Here is a 27,861-nt window from a genome sequence, read left to right on the forward strand (position 1 = left end):
CTTTAAATTATGACACACATTGGGCAAAAATGACGTAGATTCTGTAGATGACTTATCAGCCGGCATTCGTATCATTAAATCAACTGTCAGTACGCATCCTGTTGTCCCTTTCTTGAAGTCTCGTGTTCTTTGCGGCAACTTCCCAAGTCGTGAATCGCCAATGACCTATACCCACACTTTGCTATGTTACTATTTGCAGTCTTGGCCATGTCCATGATATCGTCTATTTCGTTTTGTAATACATAACTGACTTTCCGTTAACGTAGGTGTCGGGCTCTTAGAGCGATCAGCCCTGCGCTTGCTCAAGAAGAAACGGGATACGTATAAATGCGCTGTATGCAGGCACGCCTTCTCAGGTAGAGTGGTTTCGAGTTCAATAACGAGGCAGAGGGAGGAGAGAAACTGAAATCTTAGACGAAGACTCGGCGCAGGCTGTATAGATTCGAAAGGCGTAATCATAAACCGACGAGGTGATTCAAACGGGGAGAGCGAAATGCCATGAAAAGACGGTGAAGTTGCGACGGAGTGAGTGTGAGGGAGGAGGGATAGACGGGCTGCCTCAAGCCCAGTGATCAAACAAGTCGTGAAAGAGAGAGGATACGAGGCACGGACCCGCACAAAGAACCGCTCACAGTGCTCCGTCAAAAAGCGGGCACTTTAGTCGGCAACCGGCACGCACGCTGCACTCCCATCACAACTTAAATCACAACTGCTGAGCCGCTGCTGTACCTCTGCGAGCGTAAAGCGTGTGTGTTTATTTTCATTCTAGAGAGAGCACCGGAGCGGGCCCGCACCTTCTGCAACCAGTTCTCTCGTTCTCTCCGCCCAATGAGGGCGCGGTGAGAAGTGTCACGTGACGCTCCGCTCTCCCTGTTTTGGCGAAAAGGTGAGAGGAAGCGCTTCTCAACAGCGCGCGGAGGAGGAACGCCGGAATCCCGCGTGCGTTTTTTGAGCGCCCGCCGGCCGCTCGGCATTCTTGTGCGGCAGTGGCCGCCGGTGGGTGCGTGGTGGCAGCGGTTGCCGGAGAAAGCGGTCTGTGTGTGCTCCACGCATTCTGGATGCCCTGCGGTGCGTGCGACTTGCCTTTTGTTGGTGCCGCTACCCTGCTGCACCGGAGAAGCAGTGCTGCCGGATAGGTTCCTTTCCGTCCTCCCGTGGCGCGGCGTTCTCAGCGACAGTGTTGTCGTCTGCGTCTGTCGTGAGCATGGTTGTGCGTCGACTTCCAAGATGATGAAGTGGAGGGTTCAGGGCAAGCCAGGCGGCTGCTCCACGAGGAAGAGCATCGGAATCCGATCAGCCAAGCGCGCCAACGTCGAAGAGTGAGTGACGCATGATGGCGATCCTCGATAGGCATTCCCTTCTATCTTTCGTCTGCTCGTTTTCATATGCGTCAATGTTTTGGTTGGGAGACTATACGAACCGCCGCCTGCCAGGCCTTAGCTACATTTGCAATTTTGTCGAATCGTAGTTTAACTTCGTGAACATCGCCCACGTGTTCTTGTTTAGGTCGCTGCGCCAACTCCCACTTTCCTTCGTGAGCTGAAATCAGGTTCGATCATGCAGTGTTCTGTGTACACGTCATGACAAAAAGCTTATGCTGTCTATATTGCTTGGCAATGAAGAATATGGCCAAGAAGTTAGGAAAGTTATAAAAGCAAAAAGGTGTTCAAATCTTAGCTTTCTCTCTGCGAAAGGGTGTCTCGGCGCAGGCCTGTTTACCATCTTGTTTTCTTTTTTCTTTTATTGCTTACCGAGTCTTTCTTATTCCTCTCGCCTAATGCGATAATGCACTCCACTTACCACTAACTAAAATTCCAGGAAGGTAGCCGGGCAGCTGTCGGGGCTCTCAGTAGAGAGATAACAGCGCCGCTAGCATTTCGAAACTATCTCCCAGTAAAGCCTTCGTTAGCGTGAGCGCCGACGTACGCGTCTTCACCGCACTGGGAACAATAAACCGAATGTTATCTGGCGTACTTCAAAACATACTTTTTCGCGCACAGGCCGTGTCACGCTTTCCCCTTCTGTGGCGCCGATAGACAAAGCAAGTATTATCCGCACCTCTCTCCGCTCTCAAGAACAAATCACAACGCCGTAGCTTAAGTGAAGAGCGGGCCGCCACCACCGCAGTCTCGCATGCCGCACGAAAGTTGCTCGCGTCCCCTGAATGAGAAAGGCAATCGACCCCCGAAATTAAGCGCCTTCAGGCAGCTTGGCCCCCACGCTCCCTTTTTCCTTCACTGCGCGCGCGTCCTGTCAGAAGAACGCGGTGGGCGTTGTTGTACGCCCGCGCGACGTGCTCAGGGCACGCGGAGGGCGGCGCTCGCACGTGAAAGAGCGCTCGCTCGCACGCTTTTATTAACCTTCGCTGCATTCGTACGTAGGAGACGATACGCCGAGGAGTCGGCGCGCTTGTAGCAAAAGTGCGGGCTTGCCCCGGATGCAAATCTAGGGGAGCCGCTGGCTGGAAGTAATTGATGTCGCCCGTCCGGAGGCGGCACCGGCTGCTTGCGCCCTCTTGCTTTCCCTTGGAAGCGGGACAAACGATGTTCGAGGCGCGAGTCTGTGAACGAGACCGCGGTGTTTGTCGCCGCCGGGATGGTGGCCGTCTTCACTTTATAGTGCGACGCCAGGGTCGAGGTCATCCGTCGATTCGTTTAGCCTATCAGCGAGCGTTGCGCGTTGTTAGGTGCCTTATTTATGTAACTGGCAAAAAGGCACCCTAATCACGACGGGCGTTAATGTGTTGGAAACCATCCTTGATGATTAGGTCTAAAACCGAGAGTCAGGGTGGATACATTAGCCATTGTAAAAGCTTACGTCGCTGGATCGGTTCTCCCGTTTGCAGACGCCGCGTGCGGGTGGGCCGGAATGCAAGAGTATTGTTTACCTTGTAAAGCAATTGTCAATTAGCTGCTTGTCCATTACATCCGACTTGAGGTTCACAATTCCTCGGAAGCCAATACACGCGCGCGACATTAATGATTTGTTTGTGTTACTTGCGTGTTGTTTGACGAATCATCAGACACACTTGCAAGATAGCATGGGTCGACGCACAATTCTAAAAAATGCTATCTCGCCATCTCTCTCACACCTGGCCGTGACAGCAACTGTTTCGGGAATGTCCGTAAGTTTTTAAAACTGTGTTCGACATTTTTTTATAATAACGGTTCTGGGCCGGTATTGCTGATATATAACTAGAATTATGCAAGCCGCGGGTACGGGTTGCCATTTAAGGAGACACTTAAATATGCTTAGGTTAACAAAGTATTCTTGAAGAACTTTATTTTCGTTTAATTCGAGATAATGGGTTGATTAATACAAGAGGAAATCAAGGTCAAAGTTACATTTTTCACATTTCGCCTCAAAACCCCGGTGCCGATGCATAGGCCAGTCTGACGTCGCGGACTTAAAGCATTTCCCTTTTCGCATTTAGGCTGTTCTATATAGTGCAGCGACAATTACTGAAACCTCCTGACTTCAGTCCTCGGCTATTTTTGGAATATAATTTACTCAAATTTCACCGCTACTTATGTTAACTCACTCGCGCAGACGCCGTCAAATTTCAGGTTGGCGTCGCCTAGAGTCTTTCGCCTCTTTTGTCACTTACCGTGCCTTCTGTCGTGGCAAGAGCGGCTTTTTTTTTTTTCGCGCATTGTATAAGGGTAATTTACTAGGACAGCTTAAGTAACATTTTATCCTTAGCGTCAGCTTGAGATTTACATTTTTGGAAGCAATAGTGCATATATCACACCACTTTCGATAGGCTGCTGCTTCGAGATTGTTGCGAGAAATCCGCTTCCCGCAGCGTCCCTGTTGAGGTCGATGAGTCACTGAGCGTCCAGGGTTGGCGCTGTGCACTCAGCACCACTTGGACACGTCAGCGCTCAGTGGGCTTCTATTTCCCTTTACTTAGACGAGACAATGAAAGAAGGCGTACACGAAGCATGTAGCTTGCATGTAGATACTCGAGCACCGGTTGCTTTAGCCCATAAGATCTCGTCACTGCAAAGCAACACCTTCCGTTCTTTGCTCCCTTCGCCGACTGCCAATGTACGAATCGGCTGCCGTCACGAAGGGTTTCATTTATCGACAGTTTAATTCAATAGCACAGGAGTTCTTCCTTCGGGAGAGAGACTCGGAGTGAAAATGCGCGCACGTTGGAGCAGTTCCATCCAGATGACAGCGCGCTATCCACGGACATTGTAATACCGCTTACAAACACTCAGCATGCTCCTACTTTTTTTGCATCGACCGTCTGAAATATCTTTTGCATACCGGCGGCGCTAAACCGACAGGTTCGAGGAATGGCGTTGCGGCAGGCTTGCGCAACGAGCACTACGTTTTCTCTGCTTCTGGGCTTGCGGCAGTGCGTCCTTAAGTATGAACCCCATGCAAGCGATCTTGCGCGCGACAAGCGACGCGATGGAGATGGCTGTCGCGTTCGCTCGTCGCCTACAAGTCGCACCTCATGCGAGCGATCACTTCGAGCGACGTCTTCCCAGTGTTGCCGATATGAGGGCAGCAATATAGGCGCCGAAACTAGCGTGACGCGTGCTTTATTAACTTAAGTTGATGGGTTTTACTGTGAAAACCAGCATAATATATTTCTGAAAGTCTTCCAGTAGGTTCTTATCCTTGCTTGTATAAAAATTCAATCCTTTGCTCGTTCCGTACGACAATCGGAAGTAGTTGAGTTATGTACATACAGTTCCGGCTTCGCGCTATATGCTAGTCGCTCATAGCACTTCCGGGCGATGAGCGACGAATCCTAGATTTGCAGAACCGAGCGATCGCGCGACAAGACCAAGCCATCTGTTCACGCGACGGCCCGATCTGTCGCTCGAAGCCGTCGCTGTCGCGCACAAAATCGCGCTCATGGGGTTTAGCCTTTAGAGAAGCCGCCGCTCTACGTGAAATTCGGTCTCGCGTTTATGCAGACCGGTTGGCGTACAGTACGCGACTACCAACACACCTTACTCCGTTCTTTTACTTTTTATGGGAATCTGCTGTCTTCTAAGGTACTCGCCACTTTGGCAACCATACTCTGACTGCAGCTTCTCGTCCGCTCTTGAAGAATCCCTGAAATGGTTAGGACAAATTGTGTAGGCGCGTAGGGTACAGCCACATTAAATCATTTGTACCACAAACCAAGTGAGGCATCTCATATTAAGAGAACCACGGGCGATTACGAGTTATCCTCTTCCTTAGCCTCGCTTTTTCTCCTTTACTTGTTGGCCGAAGGATCGGGGCTAAGCTCCGCCTTCACTGGCTCTGCGTCACGATGGGACGCCGTGTCTGCTTCCAGTTGTCTTGGAGCCGGCGCGCGAAGCCCCTCCGGCCTCTGCGCTAGCCGCCTGGCTGCCGATGCCCAGGCTTACTAAACTAGAATACGCGTCTGCCATCTGGGATCCCGAACAAACTTATATCATCAGTAACATCGAAGCCTTGCATAACCGTGCTGTGCGATTTAATTTTTTTTTTCAGATTATTCACGTTATAACAGCGTCACCTCGTTAAAGAATAAAGCTGAGTTGGACAACTTAGCACTTCGCCGTAAAATTTCTCGCCTATGACTTTTCCATAAGCTTTATCGCCATCCATCACTCCATGATGATTTATTTCAGTCACCACCAGTTATCTTTCCACGCCATGACCATCCATACAAAGTCAAACGCATTAACTGCCAGTCATGTCATTATGCATATTCGTTCTTACCACGCACAATAACCGAATGGAACGCCTTACCATCAGACATTGCCACGGAACGTGACTTGACTGAGTTTCAAGATTTAATTCGCTCACGACTTGTGAACTAATCTTACTATTATTATTTTTTGTACATTTACAGTGTTTTCGATGTTTGTTGCTGTTTGCTTTTCATTGCAGTTGCCTTATATGTTCTCCTAATATGTACTAATGCTTTTATCTGTAATAATTGTGACTTAATTATTGTATATATTGTGAGCATTATTCATACGCTTCATATTCTCACCTGTACATACTCATCATCACCGTTTTGGGGCCTGGTGGTGGGGCTCTGTCTCGGGAGAATAAAGAAGAGACTGGCTGCCTAAACCTCGTCTCACAAGTGGTGGAGTGTGCTGTCCGGTCCCTTCGCCCTCTCGCTCCCGGTCTCTCTCCAGCTTCACCTACGCTACATCCCTGGAGCTCCGCTCGGGTCGCCGCCTCTACCACCTGCACTCGACCATGTCGCAAGACCAGCAGTCCAGTACCACGACATCCACCTTGCCGACTCCTGCGGGAACCCCTTCTTGGACAGTCACCACCCCTCAGAAGGATCCACCGGTATTTGCTGGGCTTCCAGGTGTGATTTGTGTTCTCGATTGCGAAAAGTGAAGACACCGTATAATGGCCCTCCTCTTCGTTGTGCTAATGCAGTTCTTGTTCAGCCCTCCAGTGTTTGCACTGCGCGCGTTTTCATTGATGGCATCCTCCACCACATTCAGTTCGTCGTGCTGTCTTCGTGCACTTACGCGATGATTTTGGGATGGGACTTCCTGTCCTCCGCCTCAGCTTTAATCTCTTGCCGTCAGCGGACTATTCTTATGACAGACACTGAATCTTCGTCCTCTGTCAATGATCACAGCCTGCGTTTTGTCACGTCTACCGACTGTTTCATTCCCGCGGGCACTGAGCATATTCTGACGCTGACTTCCGACACTATTATTAATGGTGATGTGTTCCTTGCACCGAGTGGTTACTGCATTTCTGGTGGGCTTAGCCTTACTCCTAGCCTAGTACGGTTTCAGGACGGTAGAGCCTCAGTCGCTGTTCATAACCCTACTTCTTCGCCAGTTGTGCTCTCCCAGGGCTCTACTGTGACATGCTTTACTGACACCGAACCTCTTTCGCTGGTACCGCTTCACACCGAATCACCACCTTTGTCTACCACAACTGATTATCACACTGCTGCCGCTGCTTTAACGGCCGCTATAAATCCCGATTTGACCACTGCGCAGAAAGAAGACCTTCTGGCACTCCTGCACAAACACAGAGCCTTATTTGACGTCCACTCCAAGCTTCTGGGGCGCACTTCCGTCGCAGTACATCGCATCGAAACCGAAGGCAGTTCGGTTGTACGCCGCCGCCCGTATCGCGTGTCTTCCGCAGAACGGAAAATCATTGCGGATAACGTTGATGACATGCTCAAAAGAGACATCATTCGGCCTTCCTCCAGTTCTTGGTCGTCTCCTGTCGTGCTGGTTCGCAAGAAAGACGGCTCCGCACGATTCTGCGTCGATTATCGAGCCCTTAATAAGATCACGCGCAAAGACGTATATCCGATGCCAAGAATTGACGATGCCATTGACTCCCTCCAGGGTGCAGAATATTTCTCTAGTCTAGACCTCCGATCCGGATACTGGCAAATCCCCATGCACGAAGCGGACAAGGACAAGACAGCCTTTGCAACGCCAGACGGACTTTACGAGTTCAACGTCATGCCGTTCGGTTTATGTAATGCCCCTGCAACATTTGAACGCATGATCGACACAGTTTTACGTGGCCTTAAGTGGAAGACCTGTCTGTGCTATTTAGATGACATCGTTATTTTTTCTACAACTTTTAGTCAGCACCTTGAGCGCTTGGACGAAGTTTTCACTTGCATTTCCAACGCTGGACTCCAACTCAACACAAAGAAATGCCATTTTGCCAGAAAGAACATCAAAGTATTGGGCCATCTTATCAGCAAAGATGGCATTCGACCAGATCCTGAAAAGGTTGCTGCCGTGCATCACTTCCCTCGCCCTGAAAATCAAAAGCAATTAAGAAGTTTCTTAGGCCTGGCATCCTACTTCCGCCGCTTCATCAGTCATTTTGCAGCCATGGCGTCGCCGCTACACAAGTTGCTCACGTCGGGCTCTGCTTTCCCTTGGACAGATGAATGCGAACTTTCTTTCCAAGCCCTCAAGCAGGCATTAACCAGCGACCCTGTCCTCTGTCACTTCGATGACAACGCACCGACTTGCTTGCATACCGACGCTAGTGGCCATGGGATCGGTGCTGTACTTTTACAGCGTGATACCACCTCACGAGAGAGAGTTGTTGCCTATGCCAGTCGCGCACTAACACCTGCCGAAACGAATTACTCGATCACAGAACAGGAATGTCTCGCAGTAGTTTGGGCGATCCAAAAATTTCGACCATATCTTTACGGACGCCATTTCACGGTCATAACCGACCACCACGCCTTATGCTGGTTGTCGTCAATCAAAAATTTGTCCGGACGACTTGGTCGCTGGGTAGTACGCTTACAAGAGTACGACTTTGACGTTGTCTACAAGTCTGGGAAAAAGCATCAAGATGCCGACGCTCTCTCTCGCTGCCCGCTGCCATTATTAGCTTCGAGTACACCTCTCCATTGCTCGCCACTTGATGATGAGACTAATTCGTCACTCCCGTTATTACCGTTATTACCTCTCACGGTCACTGACGTGTTATCTTCCAATCACCTCACTCACCTCGCCTCGTGTCAACGTTCTGACCCCTACTGCGACAGCATCATCCAACGCCTGTGCGGAACTACATCTGCACCAAATGCCAGATTACGTCGACAACTGCGACTATTTAAGCTTGACAACGATGTGCTGTACCGCTACATATACAACTCCGACGGACATAGCTGGGTACCTATTCTTCCACGCTCGATGCGCACACAAGTCCTCGAAGCCTTGCACGACGACCCATCTGCTGGCCATTTGGGATTCCACAAAACATACCACCGCGTTAGGAGCCGTTTCTTTTGGCCAGGCATGTCTACCTTTGTGGCCAAGTACGTCGCTTCTTGCGTTCAGTATCAACGGCGGAAACGACCGACTTCGCCTCCTGCTGGGCTTTTACAGCCCATCCCATGTCCCGAGACACCGTTTGCCATCGTTGGGATAGACCTAGTCGGCCCTCTGCCCATAACGCCAGCGGGTCATCGATGGGTCGTGACAGCTGTTGACCAGCTCACACGTTACGCAGAGACCGCTCCTCTACGCTCTAGTTCAGCCTCCGACGTCGCCACCTTCTTTCTAGATGCCATTGTACTGCGCCATGGTGCCCCTCGTGTACTGTTAAGCGACCGCGGCAAGACTTTCATGTCAACAATGCTCGCAGAAGTACTCGGAGCTTGTGGCACAGTTCATAAGACGACATCCGCATATCACCCACAAACAAATGGCTTAACCGAGCGATTTCATCGCACACTAATAGATATGATATCGATGTATATCGGGCCAAACCACGACAATTGGGACAAACTTTTACCTTTCGTGACTTTTGCTCACAACACCGCTATCCAACGAACTACGGGATACTCACCTTTCTACCTAGTTTTCGGCCGTTCACCGACATTCACCATCGACGCCGCTTTCTTCAATGCTCCAACTAACACCTCAGACAGTACGCCCGAACAGTTCGTTTCGAGACTCGAGGAATGCCGTCAACGTGCTCGTTTCAACACAGAAGTCAGTCAGCTAGATCGCAAGCAACGTTACGACATCTCTCGTCGCGACGTCTCCTTTCGTCCCGGAGAGGAAGTGCTTCTTTGGACACCCATTCGTACACCCGGTTTGTGCGAGAAGTTTGAATCCCGCTTTCTTGGACCCTACATTATTAACGAACAAACATCCCCCGTGAACTATCGCGTTACTCCCGTAGACGTTTCTTCCGACCATCGTTGTCGTGGTTCGGAGATCGTTCACGTTTCGCGCCTAAAACGCTTCGTTCGGCGTTCCCCTCCTGGCTAAGTCGCGGCCTGGCTGGCCGCTTGCGCGCGCGGGGAAATTAGTGTGAGCATTATTCATACGCTTCATATTCTCACCTGTACATACTCATCATCACCGTTTTGGGGCCTGGTGGTGAAGCTCTGTCTCGGGAGAATAAAGAAGAGACTGGCTGCCTAAACCTCGTCTCACAATATTACCTATGTTTCACTCTATTATTACTTTTGTTAGATTTTCTTGTTTTTAGTATGATGTACGAACTGTGACCAGTGCCTGTGATCGCCCCCCCCCTCCTTCATACCCTAGTAATGAGGGCCTTTGGGGGTATTTTTGAATAAATAAATAAACAAATAAATCAATCAACTTTGGCACAGCCGATGTGCGAACGAGGATGTGGGCGACTTTTTTCGTGAAGAGGTACAACGGCCGAGTGGTAATTAAAGGCTAACAAGTCCAGGATTATCCTCTAGTCAACCTCTTTGTGAACACAGCAACGGGTGAGCTCCTGGATGCGGTTCTGGATAGAGCTTCTGTGTCGCCAAAGAAGCTTTTTGAACGAGGTTCGGTGAAGGTGACTATTCTAGTGACCCTGTTTAACCAACTGGAACTCGAACGACCGCTCGGTCGTGCAGCGTCATATGACGAAAGCAACAATTCTTCAGGCCATAACGACGAAACAATTTTCGCGACAGAATGCCATGACGGAAACTCTCCTGTCTGCTTTACGCCACAAGGCAAATCACCCAGCTGAAATTTTACTGCCAGAAATTTTTGACGTGTCTTCTGATAACCCAGAGGTATGGATCACTTTTTACGATGTCGCAGCGAAATACATTGACTGTCTGTCTGACCAAAACCAAGTCCTAAACATGCGACAATTTCTCACTGGTGTACCGAGAAAATGGCATGAGTTGTTGGCTTGTTTACGAACCTTGGTGCCTGTGCAAACAGAGCTTTCTGTCAACATACCGAAAAAATTAAGTTCAGCGATGGGACCAGGCGCTGTTTTACCGATTTAAGTCTGGTTCCCGGCTTGACTACTTTCTTGAAAAGCAACCACTGCTTCTACTAGCAGAAATACAGTTGCCATTAGGGTCAGTCTTAGCGCTCGTAATTCGCAGTCTCCCAAGAGATTTGCAACGGCATGCACAAATAAAAGGTCTGGAAACTCTAGAAGTACTACTAGGGCTGCTACAAGCATTCCTTCACTACTGGTCCGAGAGGAGCTGCAAGATGTGGCCAGATCTTCAGACACAGTCAGATTCTCATTCCAGCAACTCGGATGGAAGGGCGCCACAACTTAAAGATAGCGGAAATATTAGACCACATGTGGCCCAATCAGGACCCGATGACGTCTTGCTGTCATCGAAAACGTTCAAACAGAAACAGATGACACCAAAGACTCAGTGTGTTCAACCGAAGCGAAACTATACCATCTCGCTAATTTCAACTTTACTTCACATACAAATTGAAGTGAACGGACAGAACCTGCGAGCTCTTGTTGACCGTGCAGCTTCAATATCAATACTCAAGAGAAGCAGAGCAAATGCAGAGCACATTTTCACAGTCAGGTAAGTCCTTGTGCGAGCTTATGACCGTCGTGAAAAGGAGCACTGCGAATGCATAAGCTTAAGGCTAAAATATTAGTCGTAGTACGCGGAAGTTCTTGCCTCAGTTATGGAAGGCATCGAATACGACTTGCTTCTCTCTTTCCTGGGCATGAAATTGTTGAGGCTAAGCATTAATCGGGCTGAAGTTGTGTATGTAAGCCCCAAGGAAGATCATTCCGAACCGGGGTTGATTCAAACCGAATTCGCAGGCACAGGAATGGAGACTGTATTCAGAAACTTTACATGGAATTGTTCTGCCCGGGAGGCTATTCTCCTGGTACCACCAAGTTTTAATTCCCCTCTGAATTAAACGACACCCCTATAGTCCGGAAAAAGTCATACAACCTATCGAGAGAAAAAAAGATATGGCTAAACCCTTCTGTAAACCCTTCCCACCCTTCTGTATAAAATCTTGGATCTCTTTCATAATAGCGCTCACTCAGGTGGACATGATGGGTTTTGGAGAGCCTACATATGAAGCTCCCGAAGCTGTTTAGATGGCTTCACGTGAAACGAGACGCGAAGATGTATGTACGATCATGTCACGAATGTGAACTGAATAAGATGAAGTTCAAACAACCAACCGAACGAATGACATTGCCGAGACATTCAGGGACGCCATTCGAAGTTGTCCACTTAAACTTCTCCGAGCTGCGTAGGAAGTCCGAAGATGTGAAGAAAACGCAAACGTTCTTTGTCCGCGTGGACGAATGCACAAGGGTGGTACCAGCGAAACCAGGAAGAGAGGACGTCAACAGTGTGATCTCATTACGCAACCGCGAAATGTTTGACAACGTGAAAGTTTTGATATCCGATAATGGCCCAGCCTCTAGAAGCCATACACTGCAGGGATGGGCACAACGGCGTGGGTTAACACCGATTCACCGCGCCGTACCATCCAGCAGCTAATGGATTGGCGGAATGAACAATCTGAAGCAATACATCAGCCGTGTCTCATCACAACCGATCGAACACTACAGGTCTAGGATGTACACCACTCTTTGTTGCAACTGTAAAACCAATTTACCAGCTGATGTCTCCTTGGGAGTCGACAAGATTACAGAAACAAGAGCAGAATACAACCAAGCGAATTACCGTGAAAGAATGAAAAGAAGCGTTGGTACCAAACAAAACACATTACCAGCGCTGGAGGTAGGAAGCTTTGTTCTTGTTAGAAAGGTACTATCAGACACTGGCTTTTTATATAAACGACCGTATCGTGTCGTGAAAACCGCAATCCAGCAAGGCAACTCAAAAACTCTGGTGTATCGGTACGAACGAAAATCAAGAATCGGCTGGCTTCTATAGCGAACCATCCCAGGAGGGTTGAAGTAAAAATGTGGGTTGGGTAAAGCGTGCCGAAGGAAAAAAAATGGGAGAACAGGAGGCAGTCAGGGAGATAAAGAAAAAGTTGACAGTCTCTTTAGCATACGCTGTCCCGCAGGCTTTCGCATAGGCGAAAGCCTGCGCGCACGGGACATTAATTAAATTACCCGACATTCGCATTCGAACGCCTCGTCACTTCCTATTATTTTCTCCCACCAAAGGGGTTTGGTGCCACTTTCTGGTGGCATACAATTTTGATGCCATAAGGCCGTACATCGGATTTTTCGATCCATAAGCTATCTAAGGCTTTCGCTTTATAAAGAAGTTAGAAATGGCGACATGACGCTTGTTTGATGTGTTTATATGTGCGGGCTTGCTAACAATTAAACGTGTTCACTATTACGTTCCTGCCGAAAATTTACACCAGCAGCAAAGAAGAGCATTTGGCTCCTGACATTTTAGCCCAGTGTTTGTCCGGTTTAGCTCTGTGCAGGCCGTTCTAAAGTTCCCGTTTGCGCCTCCGCTGATCCAGTACAACGACCAGTCTGCTTGCCACTTGCGTTTACCCGAATACCGGACGCGCTAAAAAAAGAAAGAAGAAAGACGGAAGAAACTACGAAAATTTCAGAGCGCACACACCTATATATTTCTCCTCATTTTCTTGGTCTAAATAAATATTTTCCAGTGTTCCTCATAGCGCTTTCTCCGAGCTGCACAGTTTTCGTTCCTTCTTCGAGCGCACAGGACGACTTGTGACTTAGCTTCACGGCTTCGTGTGCCCCTGCCCAACCCAGTTCTGTGACTTTTTTGTTGTCTCGTTTTCGAGCGTGCACCTGACGAGGAAAAAGCGCGAGAAAGACAGAAAATTCAGCAAGGAGGGATAAGGAGGAAAAAAAAGAAAGGGGCGGCCGTAACCTCGTTTTCGTGAAAACGCAGGCGGTGCGAGTTATCCGCGCGCGGACTGGAACAGGGCGTGTCAGCGTGCTTGTTCACCGGCTCCGAACAATTGACTCATCGCGTGTTCGACCGCCGGGAGAGGCGGGAATCCGCGACCAAGTGCGGCGGCCTCGCGTCTGCGGGCAAGTCGGCAGCCGGTCGCTGGCACCGATAATTATTCGCCACTCGGTGCGGCCGCGATACTCTTGGGCGCCTGTGGAGGCTGCGGGATGCTTGGACTTCGCAGTAACGCATTCCTTGGCCACCTGTCTCCAGCCTGCGCAGCGCGGCTGCTGCTACCGGTCTGTCCGCAGTGGGGCTTTCCTGCGCGTTACGACCGACGCTTGCTTTAGCGAATCGCTCCGTGCCTCACGCGTTAAAGATAAACAAGTTCGCGCGTCACGAGGTTACTTGCGAGTGCGGTGAAGCACCAGTGCGCAGTCAATCAAGCGTAACCGCCGCCTCCAAACTCTCCGCCAGAGTCTGCACGTGTCGCTTGCGCCATTTCCAATTTTGCGCCGGCACTGCTGCGTGCAACTTGCGGCTTTTCGCCGTTTAACAAATGTTATCGCTCAGCGCAGGACGCGCCTGCATGTATCGGAAGCTTTTGGAACCTTATCGATGCTTCTATCCGCTGTCTGTTGTCGCCGAACCTTGTGTAACCTCATTGCATGTATGCGCGACGCGAATGGTGCAGAACTTTCCGGAAGACACGCAGGCACCAGCGAGTAATCTCGAACCTCCGGTGGCTCACGTATAAGCGCCGACGCGCTTTACCCGCTGATCAGATTTTCGACGATCGCTGACTGTGTTCGCCGCGGTCGTTGTTCCTTGAGTGTAGCCTGTATTTGAGCGCACGGGTTCGCCCAATAAAACGCTAGTTTCGCTACTCACAGCTTCGCGCTTTCTTCACCGTCAGTACCACGTGACAATATTTCTTCTTGTTTCCTGTTTTGTATTTTTGGTATTCAAATTTTATTCTATTATTCTTCTTCCTCTTGCCCCTTTTTTCTGATAGTATACGTGCAACACGTCCTCGTATTTTAATGAGAACCAGGGAAGTAGGGGCATATAATGCGGCGTTGAATTTTCAGTCTGCTAGCCTCTTCTGATGTCGACGTCGCTGAAGATCTGTAAAAATCGGATTCCCTCTAGGTGTGCACTCGTACACGTAAACGGAGTGAATGTCGCTAAATGTCTAGGCGCACGCGAGCGATGGCACATTAAAGGAATGTTAACTTCTTAAAAAGCTAAAGAGGCCACATTTGCGATTTTCATTTTTGCTGGTTGTGTCAACATAACAATTACCTGATCAACTGGTTAAAAGTAACTGAAGCAAATGTTTTTCTACAACAGTACGTTGTATAAATACATCTTGTGCGTGCGTGTGGGCGTGCGCGCGATCGTGTGTTGTGGCCTTAAAGGCCAGCGAGAATAGCCGCGTTACCGGCCCCGCGCCTCTTTGTTCATAAAGGCACGTGCAAATTTTCGGCACGACCTTCCTCGTGTTCCGAAGCGAGCATTTGGCGCTCATGTTTGAGTAATGAAATATATAGAAGTAAGTCTGAGGCCTGTAACTATTGAGGTCGGGCATGAAATAAATGGTAGCTGGCCCATGCCGTCGCCCGACTCATCCACGCTGAGGACGTTGTTGAAGGGAGAGACTTGTTCTCATCGAGAAGCGATGCAGAGGCGAAATTCGGTTATTTATTTGACGACGGCGATGTGTTGTATTCTGGTCGTTCACACGACGTTGCTACGTTAAATAAGGGCAGCGAATGACGTTCGGACCTGCATGTACAGGCGACGCGGTCATGCGCGCAACAATGCGCCCTTCTTGTAAGTCGGTATAAGCACGTCGGACGACCGGCATTCTCACAATAAGAAATTTGGCGGAATCCGCAGCACCGCTAGGAAACTTGATTGCGATCACCCTAAGCAGCGGGTAAGTTCTTATAGGCATTCTTAAACAACACTGTTCAACAGTGCACATAGTAATATTATAGTACCGCTGTGTTCGCGCAGTTGTCCTCCTGCGTTATATATTGATACTCGTCTACTCGCCATCGCTCGCAGGCGCGCCTGCCGAACGGCTGTGTTTGTACACGTGGAAAGTTGAGCTCTCGCTTCTCGACGCCGAGAGAGCGCCCGACAACGCGGCGCCGCTCGACGAGCCTGTATGTTCCGTTGTATTGTGCGAGCGGACTTCGGAGAAACAAAAATACGCGCAAAGAGCGCACGCACGCACGCACGCACGCACGCACGCACGCACACACACACACACACACACACACACACACACACACACACACACGCACGCACACGCACACGCACACGCACACGCACACACAAACAAACAAACAAACAAACAAACAAACAAACAAACACAAACAAACAAACACAAACAAACACAAACAAACAAACAAACAAACAAACAAACAAACAAACAAAGGAAGGAAGGAAAATAATACGCTTCGCTCCTGAAGAGCTGCAAATAAAGCTTTGACAGGAGGTTTTCATTTCTTCCGGGTGAGTGCCTTCGAACAACTCCATGAGACAGGTGCGAAGCTTGCACGTGGTACGGTTGGACGCCTAGCGCCAGAAAATTTGTACAACAGCTGCGGACTCGCTTACGCTGTGATTTGTGCAACGACTTGAGCACACGCCAGAAATTAAACCAATGTCACTCTTACTTGCCTTACTTTTGTCTCAGCTTTGTTTTGTTCTCCTCGTGTCTGCTCGTGTGCTTATTTGGCGAGGACCGTCCTAGTGGGGGGCTCTAGAATAATTTGTACCACCCGCGGTTCTTTAACGTCCGCGCGAAGCACGGCGCCGGTGCTTCTTGCATTCTGGGCCCAGTGGTGCACGTCTATACCACGGCCGGGAATCGCGCCCGCGACCTGCTGTTCGGAGGCATTAGCCACTGAGCCACCGCGATGGGTTTCCTTGGAGAGTGCTTCGCGCCGATTTCAGTAAGGCGCGCATGAAAGGTGCCAGTCGCCGGCAGCGAGTTGGTGCGTCCCAGTCCAAGTCGTCCAGCCGCTCGTCCGCGGCGCGTCTTCTCGTTCCCGCATGATCCGAGCGAAGAGGAAAACGAGCCGGCTCTTCTTTCCCCTTCCACCTCTGGCACACTGCGCGTATGTGGTACCCTCCCCCGAGCCCTCAAACACACCAAGCTCCCGCTTGCGCGCCTCCTGAGAGGAGCCAACAGATCGCTAATCACCCGCACGAAGCACGTATTCAGGCCGCCTGTGTGTGTGCGAGCGCGTGCTGGAACTTAAGGTCCCCGGTGCCTCTGGCAGCGTCTGGCCGCCAGCGGTTGGCTTTTACACCGCGCGAACATCCGGGTTCACCGGTATCGCTGTCCGATGTCGTGGACACATTTGTCGATGCCTTCCTTGCGCAATAGCATTACGATCGAGACCTGATGATAAGTATCAGTTATCGAGGCCTGGGGATAACGACCGAATAGGGAAAACATGATGTCGCAACTTCGCTGAAAGAGCGTTTGGTTATGTAATAAGATAAAGCTTCGCGGCGCGGTCGAGTTCTGAATCAAGCGCAAGACCTCGTTCTGTTATCCTTCACGGGACCTCTTTTTCTATGTAGTGCGACAGCTAACTTTTCCGCGTCATACAGCGTTCTACAAAATGAAGAAATTGACTTAACGACGATCCTCGCACGGCGACAATTTACTCTTGCCACATTCGTTGACGTTATAGTTTTCTTTCTTCTTGGCCGCCACTCAGCTCGTGCCTATAGTATTTTTAAAATATAAGTACAGTTACTGATTGATTTTAGTAAATTTAGCGCCCCACTTGAGTAGTCCGGGCTTCCATAACGTTTCTGTCATGTTTTTAATGTGTTGGACTTGCGCTTACGATTGCCCATGCATCAGATTGACCTCCACAGCACTGCCTTTTCTCTTCGTTGTTTTCCGAAAAAAAAAAAGAAAACGAAAGCTTCACGACCACTACGAGATTCGGGCGTTCGCCCGCAAACCTTTCGAATGTCAGTGCTGTCCCACTCTAATGCAGCGGCGGAGTGTGAGCTCCCGGAGCGTAGGCAACCGTGTCTGCACTGGAGGCTGCTCCGGTCAGTCCAGACCGTGACCATGCGAACGCAAGTGTCCCCGCGCCGCGTGTGCTTTCGCCTCAAATCGTATTTCTCTCAACCTCGAGCACAGTGTCGAATGCTAGGGCACGCCTCGTGGCTTCCAAGAATGTGCGCGCGCGTCTATTCGCGCTGAGGTGCTGGCCGCGGCATCGGATCTGTCTCTCTCTCTCCTTTTTTTTTACGGTGAAATTATGAAGGACAAGTTACCCCAGGATCGTGTCCCTGTGTCGACACAAAACCCGAGCCTTCTCCTCCGGCGTCCGCCTCAGGCGCCACCTGCGCTCGTGCCGTCGAGTACTGTTTGTAGGACGATCTCGCCGCTGTGACCATTTGTAAGGGTTGAAGGTCGTAGAGAGTAAACTTGGGAGGAACTAGGCATACAGGGAACTAGGCATACAAACAAGAGATACATTCGACAGTCTAACGTGGCTCCCAAATGGAGCACGCAAGACGAAGCATACAGCATACGAGCACGAAGCTCCAAACACACTGCTTCTCGAGCACGAGCACGATGAAGAGCACACTCTAGCAACCGACAAACAGCTGTTTATAAACACTCCGTGCTTCCTAGATCCCTAGGTGAGAGAACAGTTTGACCAGTCATCGAAGCGGGAGCGGGAGGGCTTACACATTTGAGCGGGAGGGCTTACACACACACGTACGCACAGCTTTCACTGCCCCCACCGAGGCCAGACGGGCTTCGCAGAACTCGGGGCTTACTTCTTGGACAAAGGAGGCGCCTCTTATTCCCCAAGCTGACCCCCGCCGCGTGGCCCCCGGTTCTCCATAGTCTTGCGTCTTGAGAGACGCGTGCGTCGTTGCCGCCAGATGCATTCCCTCGGGAACTCCCTTGCTCGCAGCAGACCAGATCGGCGGTGGCGGGTTCAGTCACATAGCCTGCTTCGTCGAACTCATCTCGGCAATCCCGCGACGAAGGGTCGAGGACGCTGCGTAGTGTTCTCCGCACACAGTAGACTTAGTGACGCCGTGTGGCTGGAGGGTGGCGGTGGCTTTCCAGGAAAGGTCGACGCCAAAGTAGCACCTGGCTAGCAAAACTTTGCATGGCGGCATCTCGTCGGGCCATTCCTAACAGTACGCAGCGTGATTGACGCGGCCCTACTAGAATAAAACGTCATCACGTGGGCCCATAGCGAAGGTAGTGCAGTGCCGGGCCGACATGCGGTGGAGGTGAAGTAGGCGTGAAGCAGTCCCCGTACAGGGGCCCATCCCGAAGATAGTGCAATACCGGGCCAACCAGTACCCGCGGCGGAGGTGCAGTTTGCCATTAAGGGGCCCACATACACAGCTTCGCTGGGCATTCTTCTTCACAGAGTGTAAAGGCACTGAGGTGTTCTTTTTTTTTTTTCGTGTCCGCACTCAAAAACTATCATCATCAATAGTTCGTACCCGTGTAAGCATTCATACTCCCGTAAGCCAGCAAAAAATGCATGGCTTACCCCGTAAGGCAGTGGGTACAAGCACACAGCAAAGTGAAGCGTACAGTGTTTACATTCCTTCGAATCACGCATACAACATACAGAACAGCATGTCGAAAACTTTCATCATCAATGGGTCATACCACTGTAAGCAAGCATGAATGTCATGGCACATAGCCCCGTAAGGTTCATGGCGACTAATTTTGCGTGGGTTAAATGCGATGACACTACCCCTGCGGTCGCTTTAGGTGATTTCAATGTGGATGTGTCGGGCCCGAAAAGTTAGTGGTTTAGGCGTTTCGTGTTGAAGACATTTCGACTTCGATGCCACACCGATCCGGTCCAACCGACCGCCCAACGGCGTACGTGCATCGATTTGACATCATCAAAGAATGTGTCTGCAGTTGCGAGTATGCCGATCGGTATATATCATAGCGACCACAAAGACATTGTGACCGTCGTTACTAAATGACAATTAGTGATGCAATTGAGTATTTAAGACAAGTTCTCTTACCACGACGCTTACAGCTCCGCTGGCCATCCAACATCGCAAGGCAGAATGGTTCTGATTTTCTTTTTCTTTTTTCTCTTGCGCGGTTACCCTTATGCATAATACTTCTTACGACAAAAATACAAAAGGGCGCCACACGTATACGAACAAGTTTGTTTCGTGCATGGAGTCTAGCAAAGATCGGCTCATTATTGTTTTTATGTATCTCGAATTGAAAAGGCACGAGCGTAGATCCTATGCCGTCGGAGTGTGGACGTGTTCAGGTTAGAGATCAGCGTGTGAAACAGTGCAGAGTGACACACGGTATAATTTCTGTCGTCGTTCCCCCGACGATGTACGCGTCCCCGACCTCGACAGACTTCTTTGCCATTGGTATTTCAGAACAGCGAGTATCGGTGTTGAACGCCTTCCCTTCCGCTGTTCTTGCATCGCTTCCCACTAGCACGTATTTTGGATCATTTTGGCTCTTTTCTGAGTGAAAGACAACCGGCCTTTCCTGTATTAGGCTTCCGCTGGCACGTCTTCACGCTGGCGGGCGCATCGCTCGGCGAGCGACACCGCAAGAGAGCTCGACAACGACCCGGCAATCGCGAAACCGCGCGGCACCCACGCGAGCGAATCTCCAAGTCAATGGCGGCGGCGCGCGTAATCGCCCACCGTTTCGGCGCCGTTGTACACGAAGCCACACGCGCGCGGGGGCGCCTGTGGCTTCGCACGGCGGTTGGCTTCTTCGCGGGCGGATGACTCGGATGCGGCGTAATGGGTCACAGTGCGGGGGCCACGAATTCCCGCACCCGAAGAGCTCGCTCCTCCTGGAGGCACACGTTGTCTTCCGTGCGCAGAGGCGTCGCGTGTCGCCACTGCAGCCCTGCCCGTTTTCTCTGCGCGCATGACGGCCATCGGAGCCCTGAAAGGATGAGGCCACCAGTATGCGATAAACGCGGCAATAAACACGAGGTGAGGTAGATATTATTAATAAGAAAAAGCTCTAAGGTTGGCCCGAATCAGTGCGTTCTATAGCCATGCTACTCAGCTTTAGGGTAAACGGAACAAGGTATAAATTAGGAAAAATACGCTGGCGTTAGGAGAGAGGCACAACGAACGAGCCTTCGTGGAAGTTTCACGTCCACGCGCCAGCCGCCGCGTGGATGTCAGTTATGGGGCGATAAACGTCTCACAAGCTTTTAAGGTGACAGCCAATCCGCGCGACTGGAATGCTAACGTCCATCGGAACGTTTTACACTTCAAGTAACAGATGTCCGCTGGTAGGTTTATTTACGGAGGACGAGTTCGGATGACCGTAGTTATGTGCAGCGCCGAAGTTCACTGTCCCAGTAAACGCGAGACAGAGGAACGCTTGATAAGAAAGTCGATGGACTGTATAGCGTTAGTTTTCAGCTGTTTTCATTGGGAATGCACATGGAAAAGGGACAGGCAGCGCGCCTGATGTGGCTTTCTCACCTTTCGATGGACGCCCATGGGGCCCCGCTCGCTGATATATGTCCGGCATTGCGATTAGCTGGCATTTGCCTTTGCTGTTTAAGTAAAAGTAAAGGCAGGGTGCCCCAGCTAACTTTGGCCAGAGTTGAAAATATGTGAATGCCACTTAGCTGGACAGAACAAAGGCAGTGTTGTTTGCCGTCGCCTAGATACTCAAACTTTGTTCATTCCGCCTAACTATATAATTAGTCTTAACTTATTATTCAACTTATCAATTATTATATTCAGATGAAAAGTGTCAATGAGAAAATTGTAGAGCGACATGAAAAACTCCCGATACAGCTTTCTATTGCTCAACACGTGCTACATAAAAGTGTTTTTCCGAGCGTGAAAGAAGCCTGCGAATACATGTAAAGTGCCTCTAGCGGCCAATCGCACGGCAATTTAGCGTGCATTTGCGGGCTTCATCCACGCTCGAAAAAATACTTTTATGTAGCACGTGTTGAGCGATAGAAAGCTGTATCGGGAGTTTTTCATGTCGCTCTACAATTTTCTCATCGACAGTTTTCATCTGATTATAATAATTGATAAGTCGATTAATAAATTAAGACTACTTATCTAATTAGGCGGAATGAACAAAGTTTGAGTATCTCCAAGCGACGGCAAACAACATGACCTTTGTTCTGTCCAGCTACGTGGCATTCACATATTTTTGGACTCTGGCCAAAGTTAGCTGGGGCACCCTGTATAGTTTTACTCCAGGCTAACCGAGCCTTCTGGAACACCACCAACACTACGTAAATTAAACGGAAGTAATTAATTGCACGGAATGGAAAGCTTACAAGCCATCAAGGGGTAATAGAAAACAAGAAATTTGGAAGGCGACCCGACCGCTAGTTGAAGCAGATCGAAGACTTTTTCTGGGCGGGTTGGGGTCGAGAATCGCGCGGGATCGCCGCTCAGCCTTCGTTTGAGGAGAGTGAGGCGGGCCGTGTGAGTGCTTAAACGTTTGGACTGCACGTATGGTCGCGATCTGCCCACGAGAAAGGCTAGAAACCCAGATACCCGGTACACGGTACTGTGGGCGTAACTCACTAAAGAAGATATTCTCTTCGAGAAGAATATAAACGAGCAAAGTATAAGTGCATCCTAAAAGAAGAACCTGTGCCGTTGTTGTGCCGTTATCGATGTGCCGTCTTCTGTGAAGTCGCAGGCTACGGATATATTAGCTCTGAAACAGCTTCTGCAGAAAATTAATGCCATCGGATGTTCCTTCGGGGGGTGCATTTCAGGTGTAATTTCACCGCGAAGCTTATATTTCATGCAGTGAGATGCCGAAGCTGTACAAACAGTCACGCCTCTGGAATGTGTCCCACGTGGCTGCGCCATTGTATTTCTGGTAATCGTAACGCATCTCATCATCACTACGCAGCGAGGTAACCGAACGGCGAGTTGGTGCGAATATACGCCGGAAATGCGTCACATGTGTCGTTGGCCGCAGTGTGTACGCTTTGCTTTGGGTAGCGCCTTTTAGGATCAACAATATCTTCCGCTGCGACACAGTTTGCCGATTGCGGCACCGACTCGCAGCATAGTCGTGCCTGCGGTTGGCGCTGACAGAAACAAGGCTGTGGCAGGTGCGCCACGCTATGCGTCACAAAGGAAACACGTGACCGCGACACTTCCCGCATCCGCCGCCATATGAGTGGAAGCTGCATACTTGCACGACCTTGTTTACCCGGCATGCTTCGTATTGCCGGTATCCATGCACTGTTTAGTTAGGCGGATGCGAATACGAGAGAGAAAGCTCTCTTAGTCGGGGCAAGCTCCGGTTTCCCCATATTCAAATAAATGTGAAACACAGAAAGGCTCTGAAAAGAAAATCGCTGAACCTGCTTGAGCGAGATTGGCTGCATTTACAACAGAAAGCTTAATGTACCTTGGTCCGTCTTTCAGTCACTGACTGATCTCTACTACAGCCGGCGTGACAGGCTCGGTGTTGATATTAAAGGAGGGAGGGGGAAGGGGGGATCATTTGCGGACGGCAGCGCGATGCACTGTCCTCGCATACTGCTCCCTAGTAGCCTGTTTCATGTCCACCACCGTCGCAGCAGCACCTTTCTCTCGCCATCGACACCTTCATGCTCGCCGGCTGTAAGCACAGAATAAATCTCTCTCACTCTCTTTCGTTCGTCTGGCGGATGCATTTCCTCTTGCTTTTAATCATCATTCTCATACCTCAAGTTAGCCTCATAATTGAAACAACACTGTACCACTTGTATAGCCTCCCAAATCACTGTTCTCAACAACATTTCATGAACGTATTTCAGTATTTCATGAACGGCCTCATGTAACCAGCAACTTGTTTATTACAGCGAAGCTGTTAGCCTGTTGGCGATCGCTATTTTTTGTGTCCTTCTTTGAACAAAAATGATCATAATCAGCAATGGCTCATCTTTCTCGATATGCAGAGGCTACAAGCACTCATCAAAGTGAAGCGAACAGTGCCTACATTCATTGGAATCACGCATACAACGTACAGAACAGCGTGCGTTTCAATAAAGAACAAGCTCAAAACAAGCATCCCAAGCATCACTAAAGCATTGCATGCCCCCCTCAGCAGTTGTAGTAATGGTTTTGGAACAACTTCGCTGGACGCAGGGCTGGGTGAAGATACTCTGCAATTGTATCATTATGCGATACAAGGAACTCGGGCAACGAGCATTTGAGATACAGACACAAGACACTGCCGCAATTGTTGTATCCCATGCGACACTTACCAATCGTAACTTAAGGTGCTTCCAGACACTGGTAAATTTCTCATATATATATATATATATATATATATATATATATATATATATATATATATATATATATATATATATATATATATATATATATATATATATATATATACATTGTGCGTAATACATGAAATAAGGAAGCGATAAATTAATGGAAATTAATGTGTGTATTTATATATATATATATATATATATATATATATATATATATATATATATATATATATATATATATATATATATATATATATATAGCAGCAATTCCGTATGAATAAAATGTCTGTTAGTGTCTCACAATTTTTGTCTTTCTTGCTCAACTATAATACTTTCATTCCGAAACAATCTATTGGGGTTGCTTTAGCTGCTTAAAATGAAAGGTCTTTACACGCTGCGCTTTCAGCAGTTTGTGCTTGTCACTTTTGTAATAGGCGGGAGTCGCTGCTCTGCTTGCCAACCAGCTATAGTGAGCCGACATCTTGCTGCAAGAACGTCTATAAGAAGCCCCTGCACGATGGCGGAAATACCGCTGTGGACGTTTTCCTTGTCCGTAAACGTATTACCGTTTACGCAATACCGGTTTACCAGACAGGTGTACAGCAGCAACAACGCTGGCCGAAAGATAAAAGAATGTTGCTACCTTTAGTTTTATCAGGTGGCTTAGTGGCAGCGGTATCAGCTTGAGAAGCGGAGTTCAGCCAACGTTTATAGTTCCGCACGGTGATGTAGCAGTATCTTGCATCTCAAGATACACTTGTATCTGAAGATACACGTTATACAATCCGCACGTAGCCATCATAACAGAGATTTTGTAAGTGTTTTTCTAGAGATAACGTGCCATGACCACACATTCATACTATGCGCATTATACAGACCACCAAATTCTGGAAATGAGCACCTGCGCAGGCTGCAGGATCATATTTCGTCATTTGGCAGGAAGAACATAATTCTTGCCGGCGACTTCAGTGTTCCCAGCATTGACTAGTTTAATGGAAATATCGAATCCTTGCATGACTCGGTCGTTCTTTGAGATATCATATTTTCTCATAACCTAAAACAACTCGTCATGGAGCCAACTAGAGCACGCGGTTCTGCTAGCGCTATCCTTGGCCTTGTGTTTAGTAACAATAGCACTCCTGATATTTCAACCAAAGTATACGAAGGCATATTTGACCACAACATAGCAGTAGTATTCTTCGCTCTATTGTAAGGCAATCAAGCTAACACAGTAAAACATAAGACCGTAAAGGACTACTCAAGGGCAAGAGACGAGTGGATACTGGATTACTTAGATGTAGCATTCGAAGAATTTTCTGCTGAGAATGTGCGAGAATTATGGGCAACATTCAAGGAGAACTTCCATTATTCCATTAATAATTTTATTTCCGATAAAAAGATACGCACGAAGAAGATAAATCCGCGGTTTAGCCGGTACATTGTCCAATTGAAAAGAAAAATAAAGCGTCTAGAGATGCAAGTCCCCAAAAACTAGTTTCTTAGAAACATGGATGGTTGAATTACCCGCAAGTATTCGTTCGGCGAGGCAGCGTTACTTTACTGAGACCCTCCCACAGTTTATACAAGACAATCCAAGTAAATTGTGGAATCGTGTCCGGAATTACAGTCAGCCCATTAAAGAGATAGTTGTAAATGACTGTCATCACATGTCCAGAAGAAATGGCAGCGTACTTTAACTTCTAATTTCATTCTGTGTTTTCCAGTGGATACGATTGTGTTAATAATGACAGCAATTATTGCGATTCCTCATCCGAACCCGTTATTTCAGTTTCTCTTGAGGGCATCGTGGAGGTACTTTTTAGACTCGATCCGAAGTCTTCCACTGGTCCGGATGGTATGCCCAATGCTTTCTTAAAGCGCTATGCAGAATCCTCAGCCCAGTTCCTAACCAAAACCTTTCGTGAATCACTGTTGTCAGCTTCATTAAACCCCGACTTGCTTACAGCCAGAATTGTGCTTATTAGCAAGACCAGAGACCGCCTTTAGGTAGGGAACTACCGTCCTATCTCCTTAAACTGTTCCCCCTATAAACTCATCGAACACATAGTCGCAAATCATATATTGCCGATTCTAAATACAAATTCCGCGCTCAGTCCATGTCAGCATGGTTTCAGAAAGGGATTTTCAACCACTGCACAATTAACAACAGCTGTTCACTCCCTTAATGCCATATTAGATACGTCCAGACAAGTTGACGTATTACACATCGATTCCAGAAAAGCATTCGACTAGATCGATATGTTTGCACAGCGCAAAAGACAAGGACTGAAGGAAGAACACAACACAAGCGCTGTGTTGTGTTCTTCCTTCGGTCCTCGTCTTTTGCGCTGTGCAAACACGTCGATATTGAATCACCAACTCGCCCAAGCTTCCACCTTATAATTCGACAAGGTTCCTCACGATAAACTAATTCTGAATTTTAATATAATTGGAGTACCGACACCACTCATAAAATGGATTGCTGCTAACTTAGCGCAGAGAACACATTATGCCGAAATTGACGGTTTTTGTTACCCTCCACTTGAGGTCACACCAGGTGTGCCGCACGGGAGTGTGCTAGGGCTTCTATTGTTTTTGGTCTATAGAAATGACGTGGCCTCCTTTATTGATGAAAACGACAAAATTAACCTTTTTGACGATGATTGTATTTTGTTTAAAGAAATACGTTCTGTTTTAGATCAAAACCTGCTGAATACTGCTTTGAATTATGTTTTGTCTTGGTGTGACAAATGTGGGTGTATCTGAACTTTGAGAACACAATATTTAAGAGCATCACCAGGAAGAAGACGCCTCTTACGTTTAACTACACCTTGAACACTACATCTGTGACTCAGGTCACAAAATACATATATTTAGGCATAATTATTAATAACCATCTTACTTGGTCACATTTGCTTTATAACCTCATCTGCTGTGAAAAAACTGCGGTTCTGAAGACACAGGTTAAAGGGAGCACCGCCAGTGTGAAGAAATTAGCTGATAAAACTATTGTTAGGCCAAAACTTGAGTATGCCGACGTGGTGCGGGATCCTCACACGAAAAAAAGGACATTGCACAGATTGAGAACGTCCAAAGGCGCGCCGTCCGATTCATCTACAACAAATACAGGAATTCTGACTCTCTATTTCTCCTCACAAAAACTAATCAAACATAACTGCTCTGTACCAGAAGGAAAATAGCGAGGATAGAATTTTTGCACTCCTTGTTACACGGAAACCACGGAATGCCGGCCACACCATATGTCACGCTGGCTTTAACTCGCAAAACAGGACAAATACACAACTATAGCTTAACTCCTCATTTGGCAAAAACCAATGGCCACAAGTTCTCATTTTTTCCGAAAACAATAACTGACTGGAATTCACTACCTGAAGAGCTTTCCACGTGTGGAAACTTTAAGATGGCCATTAAACGATATCTTTTAACCTCTAATAGAGAGTATTTGGCACTTGCATTGTGATCCTGTTGGAGGTGCCAGATATGTACTTAGAGGTGTTTTATATCTACATGCATGCATCTTAACATATACGTACATTGCTGTTCTTACAATACATTTTATTTTTTTGAATTTGCATTTCCTGCTTGGACCAAAAAGATCTGCAGTATCATGCGAATAAATAAAAAAAATAGATACACGATACACTAGGTACACTACACTACGCGGGTTGGAGTTACAAGCTACACTACGCGGGTTGGAGCCGAGCTTCGCGTGCTTCTGCGCCTGCCGTACTGCGCATGCGCGAGAGCCGCGTGGCGTCACAAGAGGCGCAGCTGCGTCGCGCTAGCTGCCGCCGACTGCGGCGCATTCCAGAGGTGTGACGTCGCAGTCTCCGCAGACGCGCCGGTGCCGTATGCGCCCGCTGCTGCATTTAAAGCCTAAATATAGTCTGACGTAGCCTGAACGCGCGCACACGTTACGTCACGTTGGCGAGAACA

General features: G+C 48.6%; 1 protein-coding gene across 2 annotated transcripts in view; it reads left to right on the forward strand.

Moving 5' to 3' along the window:
• Positions 1-769: 769 nt before the first annotated feature.
• Positions 770-27,861, forward strand: part of LOC135907032 (uncharacterized) — a 96,684-nt gene continuing 69,592 nt past the window's right edge. The window contains exon 1 of one of the 2 annotated variants that reach the window (XM_065438703.2): positions 770-1,319. In XM_065438703.2, coding sequence (XP_065294775.1) covers positions 1,228-1,319 — 92 coding nt within the window. In that variant the 5' untranslated portion in view covers positions 770-1,227. The remainder of the gene's footprint in view (positions 1,320-27,861) is intronic. The other variant, XM_065438704.2, reaches the window with a different exon arrangement.

This window comes from Dermacentor albipictus, chromosome 1 (genome assembly GCF_038994185.2).
Source record: "Dermacentor albipictus isolate Rhodes 1998 colony chromosome 1, USDA_Dalb.pri_finalv2, whole genome shotgun sequence".
In the NCBI taxonomy this organism is placed as follows: Eukaryota; Metazoa; Arthropoda; class Arachnida; order Ixodida; family Ixodidae; genus Dermacentor; species Dermacentor albipictus.